We start from the raw sequence: 24,756 nt of genomic DNA on the forward strand, positions 1-24,756 counted from the left end.
CAGCAGCACGCACGACTGCTCTCGATCTCGTGTATTATCGAAGCGCATCCCGGAACCTCGGTACAGTGTACTGGTGTGTGTAATAGAAACTGAACAGAAAGCATTGCATTGGCCATTGCAGTCAAGAGGAAGCGGTGGTGCCTTGTCGAGTGCAGAACAGAGAAAAACATGATGTTATCTCAAGTTTTAGCAGTTATAGGTTGTAAGTATTACTTTAGCGACGATGTATGATTTCTATCATTTTCGATAAAATTTGTGTTGCTTAGCTCACCTGTATTGGCTGTAAATGTACAATTGGCTGAACTTGTGAAGTCTAGTCTTCGTGTGTGTCTGTGTAACGCTGTCGCTAGTGTGAGTAAACTTTAACCCGGCCCGATGGCGATAGACATTTAAAGGAACTGTAAACTTTACAGTATGATTGAGGGTATGGTAGCCCTACTACATATTGACCACCTTCTTTTAAACCGACCGCGTATAATTCGCGCACTGAACACTTAGTACGCACTTCTCTGCGCGCAAAGCACATAAATATGGATTGGCTTGGTTGAATGTAGATTAGGAATCCATAGATGGTGTGGGAAAACGCGATAATTCACTGTTCATTAATGGTTTTAATTAAGGACAAAATTTCGAATAAATATTTTCACCGAATCGTAATGACAGCACAATATAATGAATGTCTATGGAAGTTTCTAGGCTTCTAAAAAGCTTCGTACAACACGGTGTTCAATACAACTCGGTTTGCGTGCATTGTCAATGCAAAAACAGCGGTCGATCCTAATATTACAACGCGATTTACCGCGGGGAGCTGAAAAAGGCCACGCAGGTTCGTCGGCGACATTTTTGCACTGAAACTTCGAATCAAAAAGGGAACAATGGCATTTGATAGAGCTGGATTTTCTCAATCACGTAGATCAAGTTTTTTACGTGAATTTCAGTGTTAAATATTCTTATCAAGCAAATAAACATTAGGCGGTTGATGAGTAGTAGGTCCAACCCTACCACCTATCGTCACCCTAAGCATCTGTAGCTTGTTTATTCCAAAAATATAAAACAAATTCGGGCATAATTGTGATATAGTCCCCACCGCTGCGTGTCCGTACTAAATACAACCCTACCTAACCCTATACCCTAACCCTAGTCCATGGGTGCATGCGCACTGCGGTGGGGCCTATGTTGGGGACTATATGTAATATCACGATTATACCCAAATTCACCTAATTCTTACCTCAATATACCATAAATACTGCAGTTTTGAATGTCGTGAACGTCTCGTTGATTATGAATCTCTGTTTTAAAATAGCGCAATTTTAGTGCATGCAATCCGTTTTCTTCGCGCAGCTTAAAAAGGGTACCTAGCGATCGGCACCCCTTCCCTCCATAGTCACTCATAGGTAATACACATGAATTTCACAGCCATGCGTCGTTACTGAGCGGATGTGTAATTGAAACGTGTTTAGTTTGGGTTGTTTGTGAGTTTGATTTTCGTTTCTTCGTTTTTATTGTTTTCATACTCATAGCTAGTGACACTTAATCCCGCGCGTACCTTTTCGTTCTATACGCAAACAGCCATGATACGCAGGGTGCTGATGTCAAGGTACCCTTCCGATAGGTAGTACAGTACTTACCATACTGGTTGAAGTGGGGATTCATGTTTTGAACATTCCTAAGTGAAATAATGAGAAACCTCTTATGAAATATGAAAGAGCATGTAGTTTTAAGAAGGATTCAATGTTTATTTGATGAAAATTGGTTTCCAAATGGCTGAGATATCCAAAAAAGTGATAATGATAAAAGGCGACAGGCCACGCCTTTTATTAGGATCTCTTTGTTTCACCTTGTTTTTGGATATCTCAGCCATTTCAAAACCGATTTTCATCAAATAAACTTTTGATACCCCTTAGAATTGCATGCTCTTTGACATCACATAGAGTGGTTTCTGAATATCTTGCAAAACGTTAAAAGCTAAATCCTTACCTCGACCAGAACTGTACACACCCTTTAACATCATCTAAAGTTAGATCTACACAAATTAATGACAATAATGCTATAGAAACTCAGCATCTTGTAAGTTGTAGACTCTACGTGTTTTAATACTGAAGGCCACACAGGGCATTGTTTTCTAGAAGGCATAGTAAGAATGAGTGGATCACTATGGTATTAAACACATTAAGTATGATCATAGAGTGGATGAAATGATTTCTTTAGTTTTCTGTAACGTTAGGCCTAACGTTAGGCCCTAACGTTAGTAATACAAAATATTTCATGGAGATCGTTGTCCGAAGTGAGAAATGTGTTCTACTGTCCCCGGAGGTGTGCAAAATTATCTAGAATCGAAGTCAAGAAGTAGAAACATGTATGTATACGGTCTTGACACTTACTACCAAAGCAAATCAAGTCATGTGATGTACATTTTTTCTCACAAACATATGGTATGAGTACTATGAGAAATAGATTTCTACTGTTTTACGAAATATGATGATTACCATTCAAACTACAACCTACAAGTACAAGCCCAACCATATCGTTTTGTTTTCTCATAATTTTGCATTATTTGGTTTATTCATTTCTAACAAGCTAATCATGTTCAGAGTCCAACGATCTGATACCTAACCTTAATTATGGGTTGTTGGGAATCATAGATGCAGAAATGAGTCCCCTTTGCCTCACAGACACACACAGCTAACACAGCCCTCACAGAAATGATGCTGTGTGAGTGCTGTGTTGCTGTAAGCTCAATAATTTTGAACAGACAAATGTTTGTGACAAGACAAGAAAAGGACAGAGAATGTTCAGACAAGTGAGAATGAAGAGGAAGCCAAATTGTTACATGAATAAAACATGTGGGTTTTTTTTCAGAATGTATTTAAAGAAAATAACATTATTTTGTTGCTGATGGTGATGTGTGTGATGTGCAGTAGGGGCCTACCCCCATATCCACCCTCTCTAAAGTTTACTTGTACAACAAATCTATGTAGTTCAAGCCATGGATACATCAGTGCAGTGACACAATTGTAACTGGATGGAAAAGATGCACAATTTTTTGTTGTTCACACTGCCGCAATTCAAATGATTTCATTGTGGTATAGTGAATGATACATATTGACAAGATCCATTGTATAAATCCAAGTAAAGACCCAGATATTTACCCACCATTTATTCTTTGGCTCATGTGACATATTGTAAATCTGTTAAACAATGGCTGATAATAATTTTGCAGATTGATGAAATTGATGAAATGGATGTATGCTGCTAGGAGTTAAAATCAATTTAGTTGACTTCAATCAGCATCACTCGAAGATGAGTGTAAATTGACATGATTTTCTTTCTTTATATATGTTGATTGAATTTATACTTTTTAATTCATTTCCTTATCAGTGTTCCTGGTGCCTGTTGACTTTGTCAGGGGGAATGTAATTGAATTAGATGATAGGTAAGTAAACTTGATGTATTTTTCAGGGTGGTCCACAACTTGAAATTTTAGCATGTTGCAGGGGGAAAAAAGTGATATTGCGCATGAAAGTATGTGCGCGAAGCGCACATCACGAGCGCGAAGCGCGAAGTCCCTTGCGGCCGGGGTCCAGGGCCCGCTTAAGGGCCCTGGAAGCTCTGGGGTTCTAGATGCTCTCTGGTGCTATCTTAGCCTTATTTTGAACACTTTGATCACCATGATCACTCTGCAATGCCAGGATAAAAATCATTAATATTTGAAAAATTATGTTAATTGTTTGATTATGACATAAGATTTTAAATTGTTCTTGAAATGTTAATATATCGTCCTACTCCTTACTCATAAGACCTTTTGAATATATCTTGAATAGATATACTCCTCAATAGGGATGCTATGATAAATGACAAGGACATCTTGAACTTGTACTACAGTATAGCACACCGACTGTCTTTAATATTATTTACTTTCAGTTTCACCAGGGAGGAGCCACCTCCCTGGTTTCACATTGAAATGCCAAGATAACTGTGTACTCACAAAGTAGATGAGATGAGTGTAGAAAAGTGAGAACTGCACTTTTGCAGCCTACTGGTAAACAGACGTTTAGTTAACTTGAATGACATTTAACAAAAACTCAGATCTAGGTAATTCTATCCACAATAAGCCTTTCCAGAGAGAAATTAAATTTCCAAAGTACAGAGCTGCCAACCTTTGGAAGCAAAAATTAGTACTCAGCAGCTGCAAAATTCGTATTTTCCCACCAGAATTCATATTTTTTCAATCTCCTTTTTTTTTCTTTTTTGCTATTTTGAATTAAACTTGTCAACTTATGAGGCCTACAGGCTCTAAACATAACGTTATGACACATGCCGAAGGATCGAGCTGGTCACCAGCACGATATGAAAGATGCCAAACTACGCAATGTTCAGCGTTGATTGATTGCTTTCTCGCAATGAATGTGTACAAGTGCAAGTACAACTGTATGTACCTCCAAAAACTTGCTGGGCTGATTATGGAAGCTTCCACTATCTAGCAGGGGACGGGGAATGCTTTCATCTTCTCAAGAGAGCTTCTGTGTGAGCGGATGCAAAACTCTGTTCTGTGTTTCCAATTATTGTTTACTATTTAAACATAATCATGCGTTGTTTTCAGGCTTTTTTATTTTATTGGATTTTAAATATCAGTATTTTCAGAAGTATTCCAATTCCTTTTCCCCTGACTGGAATCGGAAATTCTGCTATAACGATGATCGCAAAATGCCGCGCTGTGTGTGGAAGCGCCGATGCAAACACGTGGCTTCACGTTCAAAATGAAATGGTGCTAGACGGGTTCTCCAGCACTTACCGAAACTTAGTTTTCACTTTAAAGGAATGCGCCATGTGCTCGATCCTGCCTGTAAGAGGTTACTGCAAGTTCGATGGATCGAATGCGCCATAGCTGAGCTGAGCTGAATGGCTTGTTTACGGTAAACATGCAGTTTACGTTCGATACGAAGAAATCATTACGCCTTTCACGAGAGAAAAACACACAAAACAAACAAACAAACAAACAAACAAACAAAATACACCCACGAACGAATGTTGATAGCCAAAACTTTGAAAAGTAATAAGCAGTTTTGATGAGCGTGAACTGGAATTAATTGTCATTACACGTTGTATTAAACCAGGTGATGACTGCATCTCACTGGACCTACAATTGTACTCGTAGTGAATTTGTCTGGTCATACGAGACCTTTAATTCATGTATTTCTGTGATTGCATTTTTAATTGACTGAATAATCAATCCTTTTTTTATTGTTCAGGGAACATTAGATATTCGATCAAGTACACTATAATCGACTGTTCGATGTTTCCTACTATGCGCCAAAAGAAAGGCTATAGAAATAGAATCATGATATCTTTGCAATGATTCCTTTAATTCAACTAATGAGCTGGTTCTTCGATCGATATTTCCAGGATATTTACACGCTGTTTATTCCAGTGCGCGCATTCTTTCGTCTGGCACGCACCTGGGTGTGGCACCTGCTTTTGTGGAAATTTCCACAAGGGAGAGGGGTGGGGTGTCAAGTTTCTTCTAGCCGAAGAGACTGCATACACGATCTCTTCGCTTTTATTTATTGTCATTCGTGCTTTCCCCTTATTCTTTGCTGATATTGAACATTTAGATTGAACTTTACGAAGGTTGCTATAGCACGTGGTTCTTTTTGTTGTGAGGTGTATGTAATTTCTTTTTTTATCGTTCTTGAGAGGGGAAAGGAGAGTAAGGGGGAAAGAAGAGTAAGAGGGAAAGGGAAATAACAAACGTCACGTACGCTCAGCATTCACAGGAATCCGTCTTTTTACACCAGTCACCAGCATAGTTATCATCATCACCATCAGACATCACTCAAGATCATTTTAGCCTTTTCCTATCAACATTAAGAAACACGCATAGGCCCTAATCCCTCGAGATAAATACCTAGGAAAATAAAAAACAAATACAAAGTATCAACACCTCCCAACAACACAAACATTCTTATTTAGAAAATACAACAAACAGCACATCGTAGCGGCTGCTGGGATCAAACTCCGAGCTCCGTCGCTTCGATTCGAAAAAGTATTGCAGCGAAGCGGAGAAATCGCCGTTACAAAAATAACAGTGCGAGACACGGAATTACGTTTAATTACTTCAAAGTATAAAGGGAACGGATAAAGTGATATAAAAGGGAAGAAATCGTACCAAACGAGGTGTGAGAAACGACAGAAATTAGTTTAGTAGTAAACTTAGGCCCGAGCAAAATTTTGCAGCACCGAAAGCTACGCGAAAATGAATACACATTGGAAACTCGGTATTGCGACGAGATCCTTGGGATAAATTCAACTTCGGCGCTCGAGTAAAATCTAACTTACTAAAGGTTCAAATGGAACGCATGGCTTTTTAGAGAAAAAATAACCCGCTGAATCTACCAAAAAAAAAAAAGATTAAACAATTTGCATTTGCTTACTCCATCGTTCGTTTTTGTTTTTGATTTTTTTTTAAACGAAAGATGGAGGTAATTTTCTCTCTGCGGCAATGCTTTGAACGCATCTAATTTTGCGTAATTGCTATTGCCGATGGCAAGCTTCCTATAGAATTGATACGAATCCTTTCAAATATACGAAACAAAGTCTAAGAAAAAATCCTGGATATCCTGACGTTGAATTCCAGTGGTATCATAAATCCTTCTCACTACCAAAATTTAATCATCTGTTCCTTGCGCCATTTTACCAACCAACTGTTCCTGAAATTTCATCCTAATCTGTTCCCAACTTTTGACTTATTTTGCGAATAGAGAGACAGACAGGCAGACAAACGAACAAACAAACCAAAGCAGCAAAAAAAATATATATATATATAAAAAACAACCTTTGGCGAAGGGGGGCATGCATTTCATATCGTTTGTTTTTGCGTAACCCGACAACAAGCGTGACAACAAGCGAGCACGTGTCAGCCTTCCTCAGCCTCCCTCGGCCTCCGACCCTCTCTTTCCGTCCTCTCTCTCCCTCTCACATGCATACAGGCGGCTGTCTGTGCCGCTGCACACCGTTGTAGGTGTTTGATACTTCACACAAATTGCTGTGTGTGTGGATCCCGAATCAGAGCGCAATCCCATAGCATACACATGTGAGCAGGGAGGTGAGGGAGATAGTGAGCAAGTGTTGTGCGAGACTGTACTGATAGCTTGTTGTTGAGCCGCGTTGTGTTGTGATCGGTGCGGTGACTGTGGATAAACTTTTGGCGCTTGTAAACTGCTGCTCCTTTCAACAAGGAGCACTCTCGTAAGTCATTTGCGAGTTAGTTACTTTTAGCATGTCGCAGTTTTATTGGCATGGCGCTTAGAATGTCGCAAGTTTTGAAGGATGTCGCGCAAAAATTTTAGCATGTCGCAGCGACATGCTAAAACCCCTCGTGGACCTCACTGATTTTTACTTTCCAATATGTATCAAGTCCTGGCAGTATGCTATATGATAATGTGATATGATGGAAGGACAAGAAAATTTGGAGAAAAAAAAACTTCAATCCAAATTGAACAGTCATTCACCCTTGGAAACAAAGCAGAAAAAAAGTGACCCAGGGATATTGCATCACATGAAAACATTATCATTTATATTCTACATAGTTTTGCAAGTGATGAGCTCGTATTTGCATCATTTCATTTTGATATTCATATCATTACTATTATTCTTGCTCTTTCTTATCTTTTTGAGTCATAGTGTGTTTAGATTTAATCATATACAAAATGGACCAAAGACTCAATTACACTGGGTTTATTGTTATCAGGGAAATTTCATGAATATGGTGTACCTGTTACATTTTTGTTGAAAGGGAGCTAAACTATTGATAATGACATTGCATGTATTCATTTGGAAATGTAGGCTGTATAGCTGATAGCTGTGTGGTAAGAATATAGTATTTGAAGGTTAGACTGTAACCTAATTATGTGTTACCGGCATTATAAAATGCACCACATGGGGATGGCACGTGGACCTCCAGCAAACCAGGAAATGAGTTCGCCCAAACTTACACTTTGTACTTCCAGGAAATAATCTTGAGCAACCAGGAAGCAGAGAGCAGATTTATCTTTGAAAAATCTTCCACATCCTTCCACAGTGCTTTAAATCTGTTTCATGGAGTTGATATTGTTGGTTTATTAACCTGCTCTATTATGTAGTGGATGTTCTGTTTGAGTAGTGCATTATTGCCAGATTTCATTGTTGAATACAATTGTAGCATACCACTGTGATCATGTGCTGTTGATCTGCTTCAGTTAACTTCACATTAAATACACATGGCTGTTGAAAGCACACATACTTCCAACATGTATATTGTAGGCTAATCCTGGCACCACCTATTACACATGTAGAAATAAAGTGACACACAATGCTCTTTGTGCATCATATGTGCAGATGAAGTCATTAGGACATTACAGATTAAAATACAACAATAGTACCATGGTATTTTCTGCAATGATATTGGCTGAAGCCAAATGGATGTGTTATCATATAGAGCCTTGATTTGGTGAAATTTTTGCCTAGATATTATGACAGTACAATGCAGGTCTCACATATTCCTAGCATTTTTTTTCTCCAATTCAATTTCAATTTATTTCTATATTTTCACATACTGTAAAGTACATAAGACAAATACAAAGTATACAATGACAATTTATATCAATGAAAAATTTCAAACAATCAGTCGAGTCAATCAGTGATGCATATAAATGATACATAATCTATCTTAATTGGTAATGTAATGTGATAAACAACTAAGATTGTACACAGTGCACCTATTTGCATGCACATTAATCAAACTTATATGATCATTGCATTTGTCAGCCATTAATCTGTATTTAAAGGAATTTTATGCTAAAAGAAAATATCAGCAGCACCAGAAATTGTTTGGGATATTTTGCATATAAAGATTGAAGTTTAAAATGATTGCTTCCATAGCAAGCACTGTCAAGTGGAGGGTATGTGGGCAAAATTTATTTTGTTGAGATTTCAGGTCCTATAAAGTTATTGACTTAAGTGTAGAAGTGTAAGTTTCAAGTTTTGTGCTTCTATGGCCAGTTTATTCTGACTGGTCGAAACTGTCACAATGTGTTTGTTTCTGCTTCCATCACTTCTATATCACAACCTGCTGATATAATTACATTTCTCAGCATTTGATAAAAAGAGTTCTAATAAAGTTCATTTATTGAATGAAAGATGAATGTCACTACCTCTTTAACTGCAGATTCCTGGATATAAAAAACCAGGGGAAATGGCTAGTGGAGGTGAGTCACATGACCAATGTTCGTATCTTAGCTAGACAGATAGCCAATGATGTAATGAATGTGAACATATTACCAGTACCTATTTGAATGAATGGAGAGAGTGCTAGTAACAAGCTATAGAATATTACATCCAGTTGATACTCATGTCTAATCAAGCTTGTTAAAAAAAAAAAACACACACACACACACATTGCTATTTGAAGCAAGCTGATCAGAAACAGATGTAACATTTGTCCTCATGCTGTAGAACACATTTGATTATAGAATGCTAGTACCTCATGCTTTCACATGCTACAAAAGGCAAAATCTCACAGTAACCTGTCTTATTGGGAATCTCAATTTTCAAGTAGATGACAGTGTTGTACTCTTTGTTGTATATCATGTTTCCTGTTGTCTAATGTAGAATAAGATTGACCACAGGCCAAAACATCAATCATAATTCTCTATTAAAGGGATGGTATAGTTTTGGTTGAGATGGGGCTTCAGGTTTCCAACACTGTTTTGTGAGATAATGAAAAATCTCTATTGAATTATGAAAGAGCATACAAGTTTATAAAGAGGAATTTAAAGTTTTTATGATGAAAATTGGTTTTGAAATGGCTGAGATATCCTGAAACAAAGAGGTTTTGATGAAAGTTGGGACCCACCTTTTATTAAGACCACTTTGTTTTACTTTGGGTTTTTTGTTGTTGTTGATATCTCAGCCATTTCAAAACAGATTTTCATCAAATAAACTTTGAATTCCTTGTAGAATTGTCTGTTCTTTAGTATTTCATAAGTGGTTTCTAAGGATCTCGCAAAAAGTTTAGATCTGAGTCCCCATCTCCATCAGAACTATGATTAGGTGGTACTGTAAAAGTGTAAATTTTGGTGTTGTTGAAATTTTGCACATTTTGTGCAACATGAAACTCTGCCCTGAGTTATTCATTGTGTTCTTTCAACAGTTCTATGCCCCATGGTGCGGGCATTGCCAGAAGCTGAAGCCAGTGTGGGCTGATGTAGGGCTGCAGCTCATGAAGACACATCCAAGGCTCCATGTAGCGAGGCTGGATGGCACACGATTCTCCAGTGAGTAGCACAGCCAATAAGCACACCACTGGTCTGATTTGCTAAGTACTAGAAACGGATGTTTAGTTCATAGACTGCAGAACTACAGATTTGCCCTTTAAGATATATATATATATATATATATATATATATATATATATATATATACCGTGCGTATAAAAAAAATGCAGATTTAATTTCAAATTTGTTAAACTTTTGTTAACTTTACACCAAAGTGAGTAGCAACATCTTAAAGCCACATATCTCCTTTTTCCAATGATATCTTATTTATTTTTACATGATCATGGATGGCTGAGTAATCATTCTTTTTGGACAATGGGTCAAATTGGACTTGAGACCAAGTTTAGGCACTGCAAGAATCAATGCACCTTGTTGCGTTTTTTTTTTTTTTGATGCGCACTGTAGAAAAGAAAAATGTGAAAACCATGTATTATCAATTTCTTGCCTAGGTTATCTGGCCCTCTGATTTCTGCATGATTTGTTTTTTTTTCTGTGGGTGGGGGGGGGGGATCTCATTTGAAGAGCATTTAAAGTTTAAGATTTTTTCTTCTTGTAAGTTTGTGGACATGCCACTTTGAAAATGTATGTCCATTAAATATGTTTGTATCAAATTTTTGTTTGTATAAGGCGTCTGAGATATTCGAAAAGTATTTGTGTATTTTTTTTTTTTTTTGCAAACACTTTGTTGCTAAAGTAAACTTTTTTTAAAACTAGCTTAAGATTCATTGGAAGCAAGTTGAAAATTCTCACTTGATCGACATGAGAAAGCATAATGATTTCAGATATTTCATCTTGACTAGTACCATGGATCCTTGATTTCCATGATTTCCATAGATTAATGTGTGGACCACAAGTAACAATTACTAACATTTTTCACTTCTTTTCTATTCTTTGCGAACAGGGGTAATGGATGCTTACGATGTCAGAGGTTTCCCATCCATCAAATAGTAAGTATTTTCAGATTACCGGTGAAAGATTCATTTCTTACACACTGTAAAAGTGGAAATTTTCATGCAACCAGAAACTGACATAAAAATAAAATATCATATGGCATTTTTGTTTGTGTGCGTTTGTAATGTACAACACTTATAATGTGTAAAGCAAGCGGACATTTCAAAAATATGATTGTGAACACATTGTCTAATATCATGACAATCTAGTTAAATGGAAATCTAGATAATAATGGTGGTCAGGATATCTCAGGTTTATGCATTGCTCATTTACAGATATGTCCGTAAGTCAAGAAGCTCAAGATATTGCTGCGATCACAACAAAAAATCAAAATCAATGGCCCAGTGAGAATGTAGATTTGAACAATAAGTAGCAGCCTCCATTACAAGCTCTCATGAGTCTATTGTGAGGGCGTGCTGCAGTACGACTTTGAGGCTCACTGTCCATTTTTCTTCCACCGCAGTATTGAAGGTGACAAAGTCTTCACACACAATGGTGGAAGGACGAGTCAAGATATCATCGATTTTGCACTCAAAGCTCAAGGGTAAGTCGAAGAATCACTCTACATGATGAAATTGACCGTAAACTTGGAGGAATGAAGACAGCCAAAATGAGATGGAAACAGTGAAGTAGTTTTTCAGAGTGTATTGACCTGTATATAGCCTATAATCTAGGCAGAGGATATGCTAAACGTCTGATGTGGCAAGACTATAAACAGTGGATGTGTGCGACGTATCCACTGCCTATATCCACTCGTCTTGCTTTAGTTGTTGTTTTCTTATTATCGCCTATGAATCATTGGCAGTCTCATACGAAAAATTGCTACCGATTCATAGTCTAGTATAAGAAAACAGCAAAAGCAAGATGAGTGGATATGGGTGGTTGGTGCTTCCACTGTTCATGGTCTTGCCGCATCACTCGCATCAGACCTATCGCTTAGCAAATACAATAGTCCCACCGCATCAGACTTTTAGGGTAACATTAAAGACAATAGCTGCATCATCCGCCTAGATTATAGGCTAACCTGTATGTATCTACATTTTTTTTACTCAGACAGAATGCTGAGATAGTACCCTCCTTTTGTGTGCCGGAACAATATCATGATATCATAAAGTCAAGAATAAACCTTTTGTTTGCATTGTTATTCATGCTGTCTTTGAATGTCATGTTAAATTAATGTCGCTTAAGAACAATAGCATTGTAATGGAATGAAAGACAATTAGTAAAAAGCAGCAGGTTTTGGAACCTGGCTGATTGAAATGGCTAAGTAGATGAGATCAACAGTCGGTGGACTCTGCTGCTCTTCTTGCTGAAGATATTGTCAGTCAGAAGGGAAGTCTGTTCATATCATATGTGTGGAAACGATGAGATGTCTTTCACCAATTTTAATGTGAAATACACAGAAATCCACTGAAACTTTGACTGCGAGTTTTCTCAAGAAGCAGTGTTTCTTCCAGATACTTTATTCCTGATGTTAAACTGTATGATCATAATTGCATCTTAGTTTCATCTTCATTGTTTGCCTTATGCACCATTAGTGAGCATAATTATTATGTGCAAATGTTATACATGTTACATGCATTTGTTGATGTGAGCCCACTGTATTTTGACTTCCTCCCACAGACCAGCAGTAAAACAGCTAACAAGTGCCAGCAGTTTGGAACAGTTTCGGGCCAAAAAGGATGTCTTCTTTGCATTCATTGCTGAAGATATGTCCAGCGAATTTGCTGTAAGTATGCTTATGAAGCTCACTGAAAAATTGTATAAAGCAAAGCTGGGAATGTGTGTGTTTGGGGGGGGGGGAGAGATTTGTGATATTTTTATGCATAAAGGACACACTGGTTGACATAAAATATGTAATTACTTTGTGAGATTATCACATTTGTTCAGAAAAGTCATTGAATGTTTCTAGTCATTGTGTGAAACAAAGGCCAGCAGGTAAGGTGGAGTGAGGCGAGAGAAACTGTAAAATGAATGGTGTCTGCTCAAGACAGTTGAATGACTCTATTGCTTCTTTGCAAAGCTCTCAATTCTCGCTATCGCCAATGACGTAAAAAGTACCCGGATGTGGCTTTTTTGTCAAGATGTAGTGCACTTGGTAGCAAGGGCACTTCCGGCGCGGAGCATAATTTGCACAACGCTAGCGTGCGCGTACGTGTACCTTACCTATAGCGCAGCGCCGACCACGGATACTAGTACAGTAGGCCCCTGTAACCGAAGGAGCCAGCGAGTGGCCAGGCCTGTCATACTCGTACACTGTAGTCCCCGCCGGCGGCCGGCGTTGCATTAGCATGCACCACTGCACGCAGCGCATAAAGGTAACACATACCGGTACCGGTACCGGTACAGCGTACTGCTTGATCATGCGGCGATCGATGTGCACATCACAGATCAGTCATCTCTACATACGCTGAAAATATGCTGGAAAATATTTACCCACCTGGATATACAGTATATCGTCATGGAATGCCCATCTTTTTTTTAAAATTTGTTCTCTGTCGAAATGTCGCGAACACAATCGGGAACGAACAGTGATCTCGCACTTATCCTGTCTCCGAAGCAACTTCTTCCAAGTAAGTATGTACAATGTATACCGTGCGTAGTACGTAGGCAATAGGCCTACTACCTAGTGCTACTACTAGTACCACTACTAGTAAGTCGCGCGTGCACGTACTGCGCTGTGGAGTCACCCGCAAACTTCACCCACGCAGCCACGTCACGTCTCGCATGCCAGTAAGGGTCCTATTTCTGCAGATTTTTTTCATTTATTGTCGTGCGAACAACACATGGCAGCTTCGCAGCAACAACCAATAGTCGTATTAACAGCAATTTCTTAAGAATGGAGAAATTTCAAATCATATTAAAGCTGTAATTCAAGTCGAGAAAACCGGAAGTACACGTAGAATACAGTCGGTTGTGTGTGTAAATAACATTAGTCAGGTATCACGCGCGTACGAACGGAAGTGACTTTGCTACCGGACTATCCCATAATGCACCGTAAATGACGCTTAAATCAACATCCGCGTACTTTTTACGTCATTGGCAATAGCGAGAATTGGAGATTCAGTCCATCATGTTATAAATGCATATAGTGGGGGGGGGGTGGGAGGGCGGCTAGACGTGAAAGAATAATATGCATAAATAATTGACCATTTGCAAGATAAATGTCTCTCTCTTCACATCTGAAATATCTTTGTCTTCTTCTTTTTTTGATGCCAGGGAAACACAGTTGAGAGATTTGATTTGAGATATTATAGGTCACATTTTGTTTCAGGAAATCACATTTTTAATGCAAAGTAGTGGCGTCACATGGTCATTAAACTTTTAAGATGAAAAAGAACAGATAATGACAATTGGATATATAGTTTTTGTAAGTTCACTCATTCATTAAATGTAATTCTCCTTTCTGTCATGTTTTCTATAACCCTCTGTCTGGTGCATAAACCCCTGTCTGATGCATTTTATGACAGCAGTAATATAATTGAGAAATACTATTATGTTGTGTTTTTTTTTTCCTATCTTTCTGAAGAAAACTTTTTCAGAAGTAGCCGACAAAAGGATCCTAGATGCATTTTACTACCACATACAGCCCAACGTATTGCCCGACAAGCTCAGGCCTGAGGAAACACCGGCTCTCCTTGTCTTCAAAGATGATAAATTTTACCAGTATTCGGGTAAGCCTACCCTCTTCTCTGTCTTGATGGGTGCTTAGTCATCATATAACATCATGACCCCTCCTGACACTCACTCATTGATGGTGTTAGGGGCAGGGTTGTCATGATATACCAGTATTGCAACCCCAGGAATATGAGTTGTCTCATTCCTATTAGTCAAGCTTTTAAAGGCGTAAGAATGTAGGATAAAATCAGGCTATATGTTAATGTATGTATAAGGGTCATTCCATGAAGTTGGGTACACAATGGGCAGTACTGTTCATCATGTTATGTATCTGTTTTCAGAGGTCCCAACAAAAGTTATTTTAATCTAATATCCACATTGTCTGATTAATGAGGAGTGATAGAATATATTATCAAAAGGGCATAGTTGAGACTTTATGAAAATCCCGTTTTTTGATGATTAAAAATGTTATTTTTTTGTAATTTTTGTGTTTCTTTTGTGACATCAAAACATTGTTTGTGTTGTTTGAATATTAAATAAATACAATTTACAGTAAAGAAAAATGAGTTGTGTATTTATTCACATTATTAACTCTCATAGTCGGCACTAATAGACAATTCCCCAATGAAGAGGTTTTTCTTGGAAAATTACCTCTTATGAGATCATGTTACTATCGTAACATTTCGTGTCCGCGAAATGGTAATGAGGATTAAATATTTGCGAGTGGAAAACTGCAGAAATACGAGAGAAACATGGCAAGAAATGTCTTATATATGTTTGTTGTCAATGGATCTTTAAAACTGTGAAAAGAAACAATCGCGTTTGACTGCTTTTGGAAAATACGGAGGAATAAGGTGCTTGTATATTTTCTTCGTGTCCGTGGAAAAAGTTACGATGGGAACAATTCTCCACGATCCATTCGGCAAATGACGTACGCTCACGAGTTGACGACACATTGCCCGGGTTTCCGGATGATGCGACTTGAATGTGACGAGTGCGATCGGCTTGCAGACGACCGGTTAGAACAGCTCAAGCCGCTTTTGTGTTTCGTGGGCAGCTGTTACGATGGAAACGACGTGTCGCTTTTGACAAGGTAGGCTAGCTATCTTTCTCATGTTCTGACATGATCGTATCGTACTTATATTACACTTTATGATCGATATTTCGTAGATTATACCCACAGTTAACGAAATTGTGTGGGCAGAGCCTCGAAGAATATTTCATTAAAAAAAAAACCACAATCGGCGCGAGTAAAGTAATTCGTAATGATATTGCATCTTTAGTCCCACTCGTGTCTTTTTATGTAAGTAAATACATGTAGTTGATTACACATGGAAGTCTGGTGGTAAACGACGACATCAGCGCCCTTTAGTAGTATCGAGTCTAGACTAGTATGACCAAGGAGGTACTACGCTTGCCTAGTACCTCCTTGGGGCTTGGTATGACCTCTTGCTGTAGTATAAGACTTCCTTATTGAGTTATCACCACATAAACCAAACGTAATTTATTGGTGAGATAGTTTGCTGAGAACAAGGTTCCACAAGGACAGGCGCATGCAGAAGAACGTCGCACGCTATTCTCGACGATATTTCCGTATGGGATGACCTCATCGAGAGTGTGACAACACGATGTCAATATGCAGGATTTATAGCACATTCTGAGCTAAATTTTAGGTCATTTAGAAAATAAAATATTTCACTAAGGAGGCTGACAATCGCTAGTTTACCGAAACTAGGGGCCCTCAACCATTCAAGTTACTACTAATATGACACTAGTCTCTGTCTATCTTACAAACGGCAAAATTTGCACATGAAGTTTACTTCGCTAGTGTTTCTAAGTTTAAAAATGACCATTTAATCGCAGAGGGCACCCTTCAAAATACAATTCAAATAATGCCATTAATATACAACCCAATATAAATTTGAGGTACAGTGGAAACTCGATATAAAGATCAGTGTTCTACTGTTCTTTATAACAAGATTCCCCTGTATTAAAAAATGTAGTGTTCATATTTACCTAGAAGGTTGCCAGAATATATATTGTAATCTGCAAATCATATTTGAACTACATTTCAGTTTTAATTTTATTTTAATTTTAATGTTGTCTTTTCCCCCCTACAGCCCCCCCCCCCCTCCTTCCAACTTATGATTACTTCAAGTTCAGGCTGGTTAAACACCGATAGACATGGCTAAGAAAAAGCCTTTCCATCTTCGGTTGCGATGTAGTATTGATTCGGAGGCCCGGAAGCCCTCAAAAAAACAGTCAACAGTAAAGTTAGTAAACAGTAATGAAGCTGCTTCCCGAACAACAAAGTGGCGACATAAGTTGAAGGCCAACAACCCACAAGAATACACAAAATTGTTGAAAAAAGCTGCGGAATATAACAAGTTACAGAGGATCGAAATGTCCCTAGCGGAGTCCACCTTAAAGAAGAGAAATATCTCCACTGAAGAGAAGGAAAAGTCTGAAAAGTTTCTAGAACAAAAGAAGCGGTGTAATGCGACTGCAGCTCTGCGAATGAGGAAAATGAGAGCAAAGAAAAAGGAGGAGCAACTACGGCTTCAATCAAACAAAATGAAACAAACACCTAGCACCAGAGCTCAAGACAAAAGGCAAAAAGAAAAATTACAAGCACAGGCAAGAAAGAAGCGAGAGAGACGAGCAGCAATGTCAAAAGAAGAACATGAGCAATACAACGCAATGCGACGAGAGAAATACAAGCAGAAAAAAGAAAAAGAAAAGCTTATGTGGATTGAATCGCAGAAGCTCAAGGCTCGAGAAGCAGAGCTAAAGAAAGAAGAGGAACGTTTGAAAGAAATTGCAGAGGCATTCGATCAGAAACATGCGGAGTTGGAAGTCACTCGCAAGAAACTCTCATCTGCAGGATGTGACGTGAGAAGTTCTTCGGCTAGAAGAAAAAGTTTGGAGAGAGTAAGGGCAGTTATGCCACAAGACCGAGAAAAGTGTGTTTCTACGATGATAGATCTATTTCAGAAGTCCTCTCCAAAAAAGCGTGCAGCACTGAAGAAGAGAGGAATGCACACTGGCCTTGAGGATGCCCATCATGAAGTCCAAAATCTCCTGACATCAAGCATTAGTGAGGAAATGGGCAGACTAAAGAGGAGCAAGAAGAAGAAAGACCTAGAAAAAAGAAGGAATATTGCTGCATCACTAAAGATCTTGAGCAAGTACCGACTTCAGAAAAAAGGATCGGCTCTCTTGCAGATGGGCCGCAAGATCATCTCCTCGGCAAGCAAGAAGAAGCAAATGCACGACAAGAGAAAGCTGTCCCCAGAGGTAGCAAGCGCAGTCATCTCGTTCTACGAAGAATCAGCCATCGACCTGCCTGATAAGAAAATGGTATCCATGAAGACCATGAAAAATATTCGATATCTTCAACAGTCAGTGGCGGCTTTGTTCTTGAAGTTCAAATCACAGAATCCAGACATGAAAGTAGGTGCAAAAACATTCTACAGCCTCCGGCCACATCATGTAAAGCTCCAAGGATCAATCAAATTCAGGGCATGTTTGTGCGAATACTGCACAAATATTGAGTTGAAGGCAACAGCAATTAATAATTTAGCACACAGTTACGGAATGAAGTCCTTCTTTGATGGCGTTCACTCAGTGAATCGCGTCACAATGTGTCCCAAGTCTGAAGGAGCGAAGACGTACATGCGACATTGCTCCGAGAGGAAATGCAAAGAATGTGGTCCCAAATTGTTGAGATCTTACCTGAGACCGCTGGTGGAAAAACACGGCCCTAAGCATATGACATGGAAGAAATGGATTCGGGTCAGAGTGGACGAGAATGGGAAGACGATCACCAAGCAACAGATTGTCACCAACGACGGGACAGTATCTCAATGTCTGGAGGAACTTGAAGGGGAGACGGTCACTATCAGTAAGCATCTGCATAGTGCGTCTTGGCAATCTCAGCAGTTTGCTACACTTACCAAGGACATGCCAAACAACTGGGTCGTCATGGTCTTGGACTTTGCAGAGAACTTTGTATGCAAGTACCAAGACGAAATACAAAGCGCACATTGGTATCACACAAACGTCACAATCCACCCTATTGTTTGCTATCACAGATGTCCAACATGTGATGAGACAATGCAGGAGTCACTCGTCTTCATAACAGGCGATAATCGACATACGTATCATGCAGTGCACCAGTTCATGTCACAGGCAGTACAGCATCTCCGGCAAAACATGGAAATTGACAAGATCATCAGATTTACAGATCAATGTGCAGCCCAATACAAAAGTAGAGGACCATTCAAGGACATTGCTCTTGCACAGCAACATTACCAAGTTCCAGTAGAGCATCACTATTTTGGTGCCAGACATGGGAAAGGTCCGAGCGATGGGGAAACGGCTGTTGTGAAACGACAAGCTTCATTAGCTATTAGTTCTGGGCGTAAAGTAATGAACAATGCAAAAGATGTATATGAGTTCTGCCAAGATGAATTGACAATACAACCAAGCCAAGCCGAATGTCTCCACTTTCAACGGAAAGTGTTCTTCGTAGAGGAAATGAATCACAACAGAGATCACAAGGACGTCCAGACCATCAAGGGCACCAGGCAACTGCACTGTGTAAAGGGTGAAAGCAGTGGACGGCTGTGGACAAGGAACCTGTCTTGTTTCTGTAAAGGCTGTGTTCTCGGGAATCAGCAGTGTGACAGCAGAGGGACTGTAGATGACTGGAAAAGTGAAAAGCTGTTTGCTGCTACGATTGAGACATCTCATGGTAAGAACTAAATTAACCTTAATATTTACCTAGAAGGTTGCCAATATATATATTCATTTAGTATTATTGACTAATGCTAGTTATTTGTGATCCAAGCAGAAAGTTTTCAAACAGACCCATCTTATTCATTGGTTGTTTTAAAGTCAGTGGTTAATATTGTGGGTCGATTTAAAAAATTGTACAACTGCGATGTCTAAGCAGTGTAACAATGTTCAAGTGGATGAATAAACGGCCAAGAATATAAAAGTTTTGAAAATCCTGCCTTCACTATCCAGATTTCTATGAATAAAGAATGAACCATTTCAGTAACAGTTTATTCAACACTATAGCCAATGGGGAAATTTGAGCATCGTAAAACAGTCATTGCAAATTTACATTTTTGCAGTAGTATTTAAATTATCATTTTCACAGCAATTTTTGCAGGGCTTCATTTCTACACTATATCAGATTTACTAGTAGCACGTGGGACCATGTAGCTCAGATTTTTTTCAACTGGATTCATTGTTAACCAATGCCTTTAACATATATTTCTGTAAGTCCAGGGTTTTTGAAAGATGTTCTTAAACTTATAACTCATGAATTGCTGCTGCACATTACACCATTGTCTTGCCATACGCTGCCACGATGACCAAATGTTGTTCTATACTACAGAGTTAAATATGTGCGCACTATCTGTACATATTTTTCTTTGGATAGACCAATGTTTTTGTTCGTTACAGAGTGGTACAACAGCAAAATTGTGTAAGTGTGAGGTGTTCTTTACAGATACAGGTGATACTGAAGACCCGTCTTCCATGACTGTTGCAGATGATGACTTGGATGCTGACGGCCCGTCTTCCATGACTGATGCAGATGATTACTGGGAAAGCGAATCCTCCCCTTCCTCTTCACCTGTGAAACAACTGCATGTTACCGGTTTGTACAAATCAGTAATATCGCTGTTTATGTTTTCTTCAACCCTTTTTTATATTAGGGAGTTAATTTTGGCGATATGAAAAACAGTTTATTTGTCCCTCGGATGAAACATTTAAGGTAGCCAATGCCTTTTGCAGAGCCCACAAAATGCCCCAATCATTGTTTGAAACCAAAGATATTAGTATTTGGGCAATATCTGTGAAATTTCGAAATCAAAAGTTGTGTAGAATTCAAAAGATAACAGTTGTAGTGTAGTCGGCATTCAAGCAACAACAGTGCATTTATCGTTCGGGGACTGTAATATAATACTTAAAATCCAAATAATAATGTCAGTAGGTATACGAATGTCATAGTAAAGAATTCACTTATTTCTTTTTGCTGTATTTTTAGTGATAAAATATACCATGAACATGATCAATCGATCAAACAGGTCTGTAAAAGGTAGACTAAGTCTAGAATAAATGTAAGGCCTTATAATAAATATACCAAAATAATTTGAATCATAGTTTTCAACTTAACTCCATAAATAAAGTTGCACAGAGGTTTCACAATATTGTCTGCTTGAATACTGTAGTGTTCCCACTAATTCTGACAAATTTCATGCAAAAGTCATTGTCTACCATTAAGGTCTTTTTTATGTATAATCTTCAACTTTCACAGATAACGTGGTCATAGGTGTTCCAACTTCCCACCCGCCTTCTACGTCTGACAGACAGCTTCCCGTTGAAGTCCCAACTTCTAACTTGCTGTCTACTGGTACTGAGCTTCATGTTGAAGACCAAACCTCTCACTCGTCAACGTGTGACACACAGCTTCACATGGAACTCCCTACTTCTCACTCGCCATCTACTGCTGGCACTCGGGTTCATGTTACAGGTTTGTAAAAATTATTTTTTACATCTCAACTTTCAAAGTTCAATTCAAGATTCAAATAATTTACTATCATGCACTGAAGCATAGAAATCATTTCAAATTTTCTGATATACAAAGGAAAAAAATGGCAAGTGGTATAATGTTAACAAATGTACTTAAGATTTTACTTGTTCTAATCATTGAAATTGGTCCCTGCACATGTATTGATGTTCTTGGCAATTTAGGTTTTAACAATCATAGCGCACATGGATTGGAACCCCACCAGCATGAACCCAAACACATGCGCACACACACACATTTATACATACCTCACAAATGAACACACACCTGCAAATGTCCCCATTTTTAACGCTTAAGTCCACCCACACCAAAATACTGATGTGCACTTAAACACCTCAGTGACCTCACCCACTGCAATGCGTATGTATCCACGTGCACTTACAGCATGGAGTCAGCATGAACACACACGTGGGACACATGCTCACCTGCACCCAATTCTAGTCCCAAAATGTCTGTGTTATTTATGTTTAAAGTTAATATACCCAATTGCACATGCAATATATTATGTACATGTGAAGGGATATTTTTTTCCCAACAAGTTAATCACACCTCCACTTTATGCATATTTAGGGAGGCTGTTACAAGATTTATGGAGAGACATACCAGTTCAATTCTGTTCAAATGAGTTTTTCTGTGGATCAAAATTCTCTTTCAGAATAACTATGTCTGAATGCAGGAGGATGTATGTCTTCTTTCATATTAAAGATCACTGGAGATCCTTTTACTGATTATGTTACGTGCAGTACTGGTTATCTGAGAATTGTCTATTGGTGACAGTTTTCTTCTATTTTGCAAAAGCATTGTTACTTTATAATTTTAGATATTTTATCTTTATTCATATATACAGCTTATCGCCAAACTCAGGACCTTCAAACTGGGGATTTTGTTGCCGTTGTATATGGTAAGACGTGGTGGGTCGGAGAAGTCCTGGAGCTGAAAGGAGAAGATGCACATATCAACTTCTTACTCAATAAGGGTGATAACAAGTACTCTTGGCCAGACAAACCGGAGCAAGACTGGATTCGGAGAACTGGGATCTTTGCCATCTTCCCCTCTCCACCAATTCCTGTGTCCTCAAGACATCTTGGATTTGAAGAAAACACTTTTCGTTCACTGGCAACTAGAATCGACACATTCATCAATCTTGAAGAATAGGATTAGTAGGACAGGATGCTGCATTTTAGAACAGGAACATGTATATGTGAATTAAAACAGCCTCAGGACAGCTTTGGCATTCTTCAAATTTTCTAAAATGTTTTATTGGAAGAGTATATGTAAGGAATAAAATACAATGTTTAATGGTGAAAATTCACCTTCCGTATCTCATTCCATTGTATGTTTGCCTTTTTTCATTCTTCCCATGAAAGATATTAAAATTAGCAAATGCCGAAGCTGTTTCGATCCTTTTATGTTATGAGGCACTACTGGCCAGGATCTCCTGCACATCATTCAGTGTAGAGTCTTAGTGCTGTAGTATTCGGTTATTTTAAAACCCAGTTAACCTACTTCAAAAATATGGTTGTGTTTCGGTCATATAATGTACAAATTTTTATACAGGTTGTACATATTCCTTCATTATTTTGCAGGTAATATTTATAGTGATAATTTTACTCGTAATTCTATTTGTAATAATATTTTCAGAACATAATGAGAATCAAAACAGTTATCCAAACCCAAACCATTTTGACCAAAGACGGTTTGGTTACTGCTTTGTTAACCTTTTTACTACAGCACTAGTGTAGACGTGCAGGACTGCGCTGCAGTCATCAGCTGAGGAGCTAGTAGCATGTGGCCTCAACTAGAACAAAATGCAAATGAAAGTATGGGTTATTTGGAATTTTTCATGTGAAAAATGAAGTTTGAATTCTGAATCAAAACATTGATTGAAAAACAAACACACATGCTCATATAAAAAACTGTTGACAACTCATGAGAAACAGGAAAATCTTAAATCAACAAGATATTGTTATAATTCATGGTTTAGGAACTTAATTTTTAATTCATTTAATAGAATTGATATTTGTATGCTAATCAGAAATCAAGTTTTTATGTGACATTACTTTAATACTAAATAGAATGACACAAGTTAACAATACAGGGGAACCGAGAACAAGATTCTTAAATTTCTTGGGACCATCAAAGTTAGATTGCTGTATTGAATCCTTGATAGTATCAGGGCTATTATACATAAGTATTATGAGTATAGGGAACTTCATTATAGTGAGGTCCTTAAGACCATATAAATTAGTGTGTTATATTGTAAATATGTTCTACTAGTAACACAAAAGAATACAAAGAAGTGGGACAAGAAAGATTACATTGTAGTAGTGGAGTTCGTCAGATCAGTGTTCTACTGTTCTTTATAACAAGATTCCCCTGTATTAAAAAATGTAGTGTTCATCACAACGGTGATGGCAAAGAAATTCAAAGTTAGAATTCCTGTAATAACTTCAAAACTTGAACAAAAGCAAAATGCAGGCACTATGTGACTAAAATTAAAAGTATTGTAATAAAATAGTATCAATATAATGTACATGCAAGAATATGGATGTAAATATAAAAGTCACTGTAACTTGAAAACGCATTGATAAACCAATACAAGAACTGGAGTGCCAAAAATATTAGTAAGGTAACATGCAAGAAAATGTGAATATGAGTTGTAACAAAATCTGAAGATATTGGGAATTTCATTTTGAATTAATGAATAAAATTATAATTCTGTCGTTCAATATGTCATTGTGATAGGCATGCACATTAAATTTGAGCCTACCCAGACTACATGCATCAAGTTTTCTGTAATCTGTACATTGTGTAGGAGGAAAGATAATCTTTCAAAGAAGGGTAAACGATTGTAATTAATTAAAATTATCCATGTGATTGCTTATTTTTGTTCAATTAAAAGCTGTTCTTGAAGAAAATCAAACAAAAATAATGAGATACATGCATTATTTGAGTAAAACTAGCAATTTGATGTTTCACGTGTAACAGGACGCCGGTATCTTGGTGTCTTTGTTACATGTGAAACCACCAAATAAACTTTGGGACAAATACATTATGATTATGAGAATAAAATTCTTATATATATCTTTATATAATTATTCTCAGTCATTACTTGAAATTTAAAAATGTTGAAAGTCTGATAAATCGAAAGACAAATTTATTGTTTCACATGTAACAGGACACCAGAATCTTTGTGTAATTGTTACATGTGAAACCTTAAAATGAAGTTTGGGCAAATAGTCATTTTGTATATGTGTCCGCATCTTTACTCTC

The 24,756-nt window shown here is 38.0% G+C and overlaps 2 protein-coding genes across 2 annotated transcripts in view; both read left to right on the forward strand.

The window, feature by feature from the left end:
• Nucleotides 1-102: 102 nt before the first annotated feature.
• The window catches only part of LOC139728249 (protein disulfide-isomerase TMX3-like), a 34,446-nt gene continuing 9,792 nt past the window's right edge, over nt 103-24,756 (forward strand). Inside the window, exons 1-8 of the mRNA XM_071639210.1 lie at nt 103-202; nt 3,379-3,433; nt 9,203-9,242; nt 10,187-10,310; nt 11,212-11,257; nt 11,725-11,805; nt 12,885-12,990; nt 14,791-14,935. Coding sequence (XP_071495311.1) covers nt 169-202; nt 3,379-3,433; nt 9,203-9,242; nt 10,187-10,310; nt 11,212-11,257; nt 11,725-11,805; nt 12,885-12,990; nt 14,791-14,935 — 631 coding nt within the window. The 5' untranslated portion in view covers nt 103-168. The remainder of the gene's footprint in view (nt 203-3,378; nt 3,434-9,202; nt 9,243-10,186; nt 10,311-11,211; nt 11,258-11,724; nt 11,806-12,884; nt 12,991-14,790; nt 14,936-24,756) is intronic.
• On the forward strand, nt 16,646-24,561 carry LOC139728248 (uncharacterized). The gene is made up of 4 exons (XM_071639209.1): nt 16,646-19,635; nt 20,401-20,550; nt 21,211-21,426; nt 22,331-24,561. Exons 1-4 carry the CDS (start codon nt 17,064-17,066, stop codon nt 22,636-22,638), a joined length of 3,246 nt encoding a protein of 1,081 aa, XP_071495310.1. The 5' UTR covers nt 16,646-17,063; the 3' UTR covers nt 22,639-24,561.

The sequence above is a fragment of the Diadema antillarum genome, unplaced genomic scaffold (assembly GCF_040938485.1).
Source record: "Diadema antillarum isolate AM-2024a unplaced genomic scaffold, OU_Dant_1.0 seq00000170_RagTag, whole genome shotgun sequence".
Classification (NCBI taxonomy): domain Eukaryota; kingdom Metazoa; phylum Echinodermata; class Echinoidea; order Diadematoida; family Diadematidae; genus Diadema; species Diadema antillarum.

Bases quoted from the DNA above. Each gene is read 5' to 3' on its own strand.
- LOC139728248 (XM_071639209.1), top strand. From the start codon at position 17,064: ATGGCTAAGAAAAAGCCTTTCCATCTTCGGTTGCGATGTAGTATTGAT. The intron at 20,551-21,210 runs GTTTGTACAAAT...CAACTTTCACAG, and splicing joins GAAACAACTGCATGTTACCG to ATAACGTGGTCATAGGTGTT. The intron at 21,427-22,330 runs GTTTGTAAAAAT...TCATATATACAG, and splicing joins CACTCGGGTTCATGTTACAG to CTTATCGCCAAACTCAGGAC.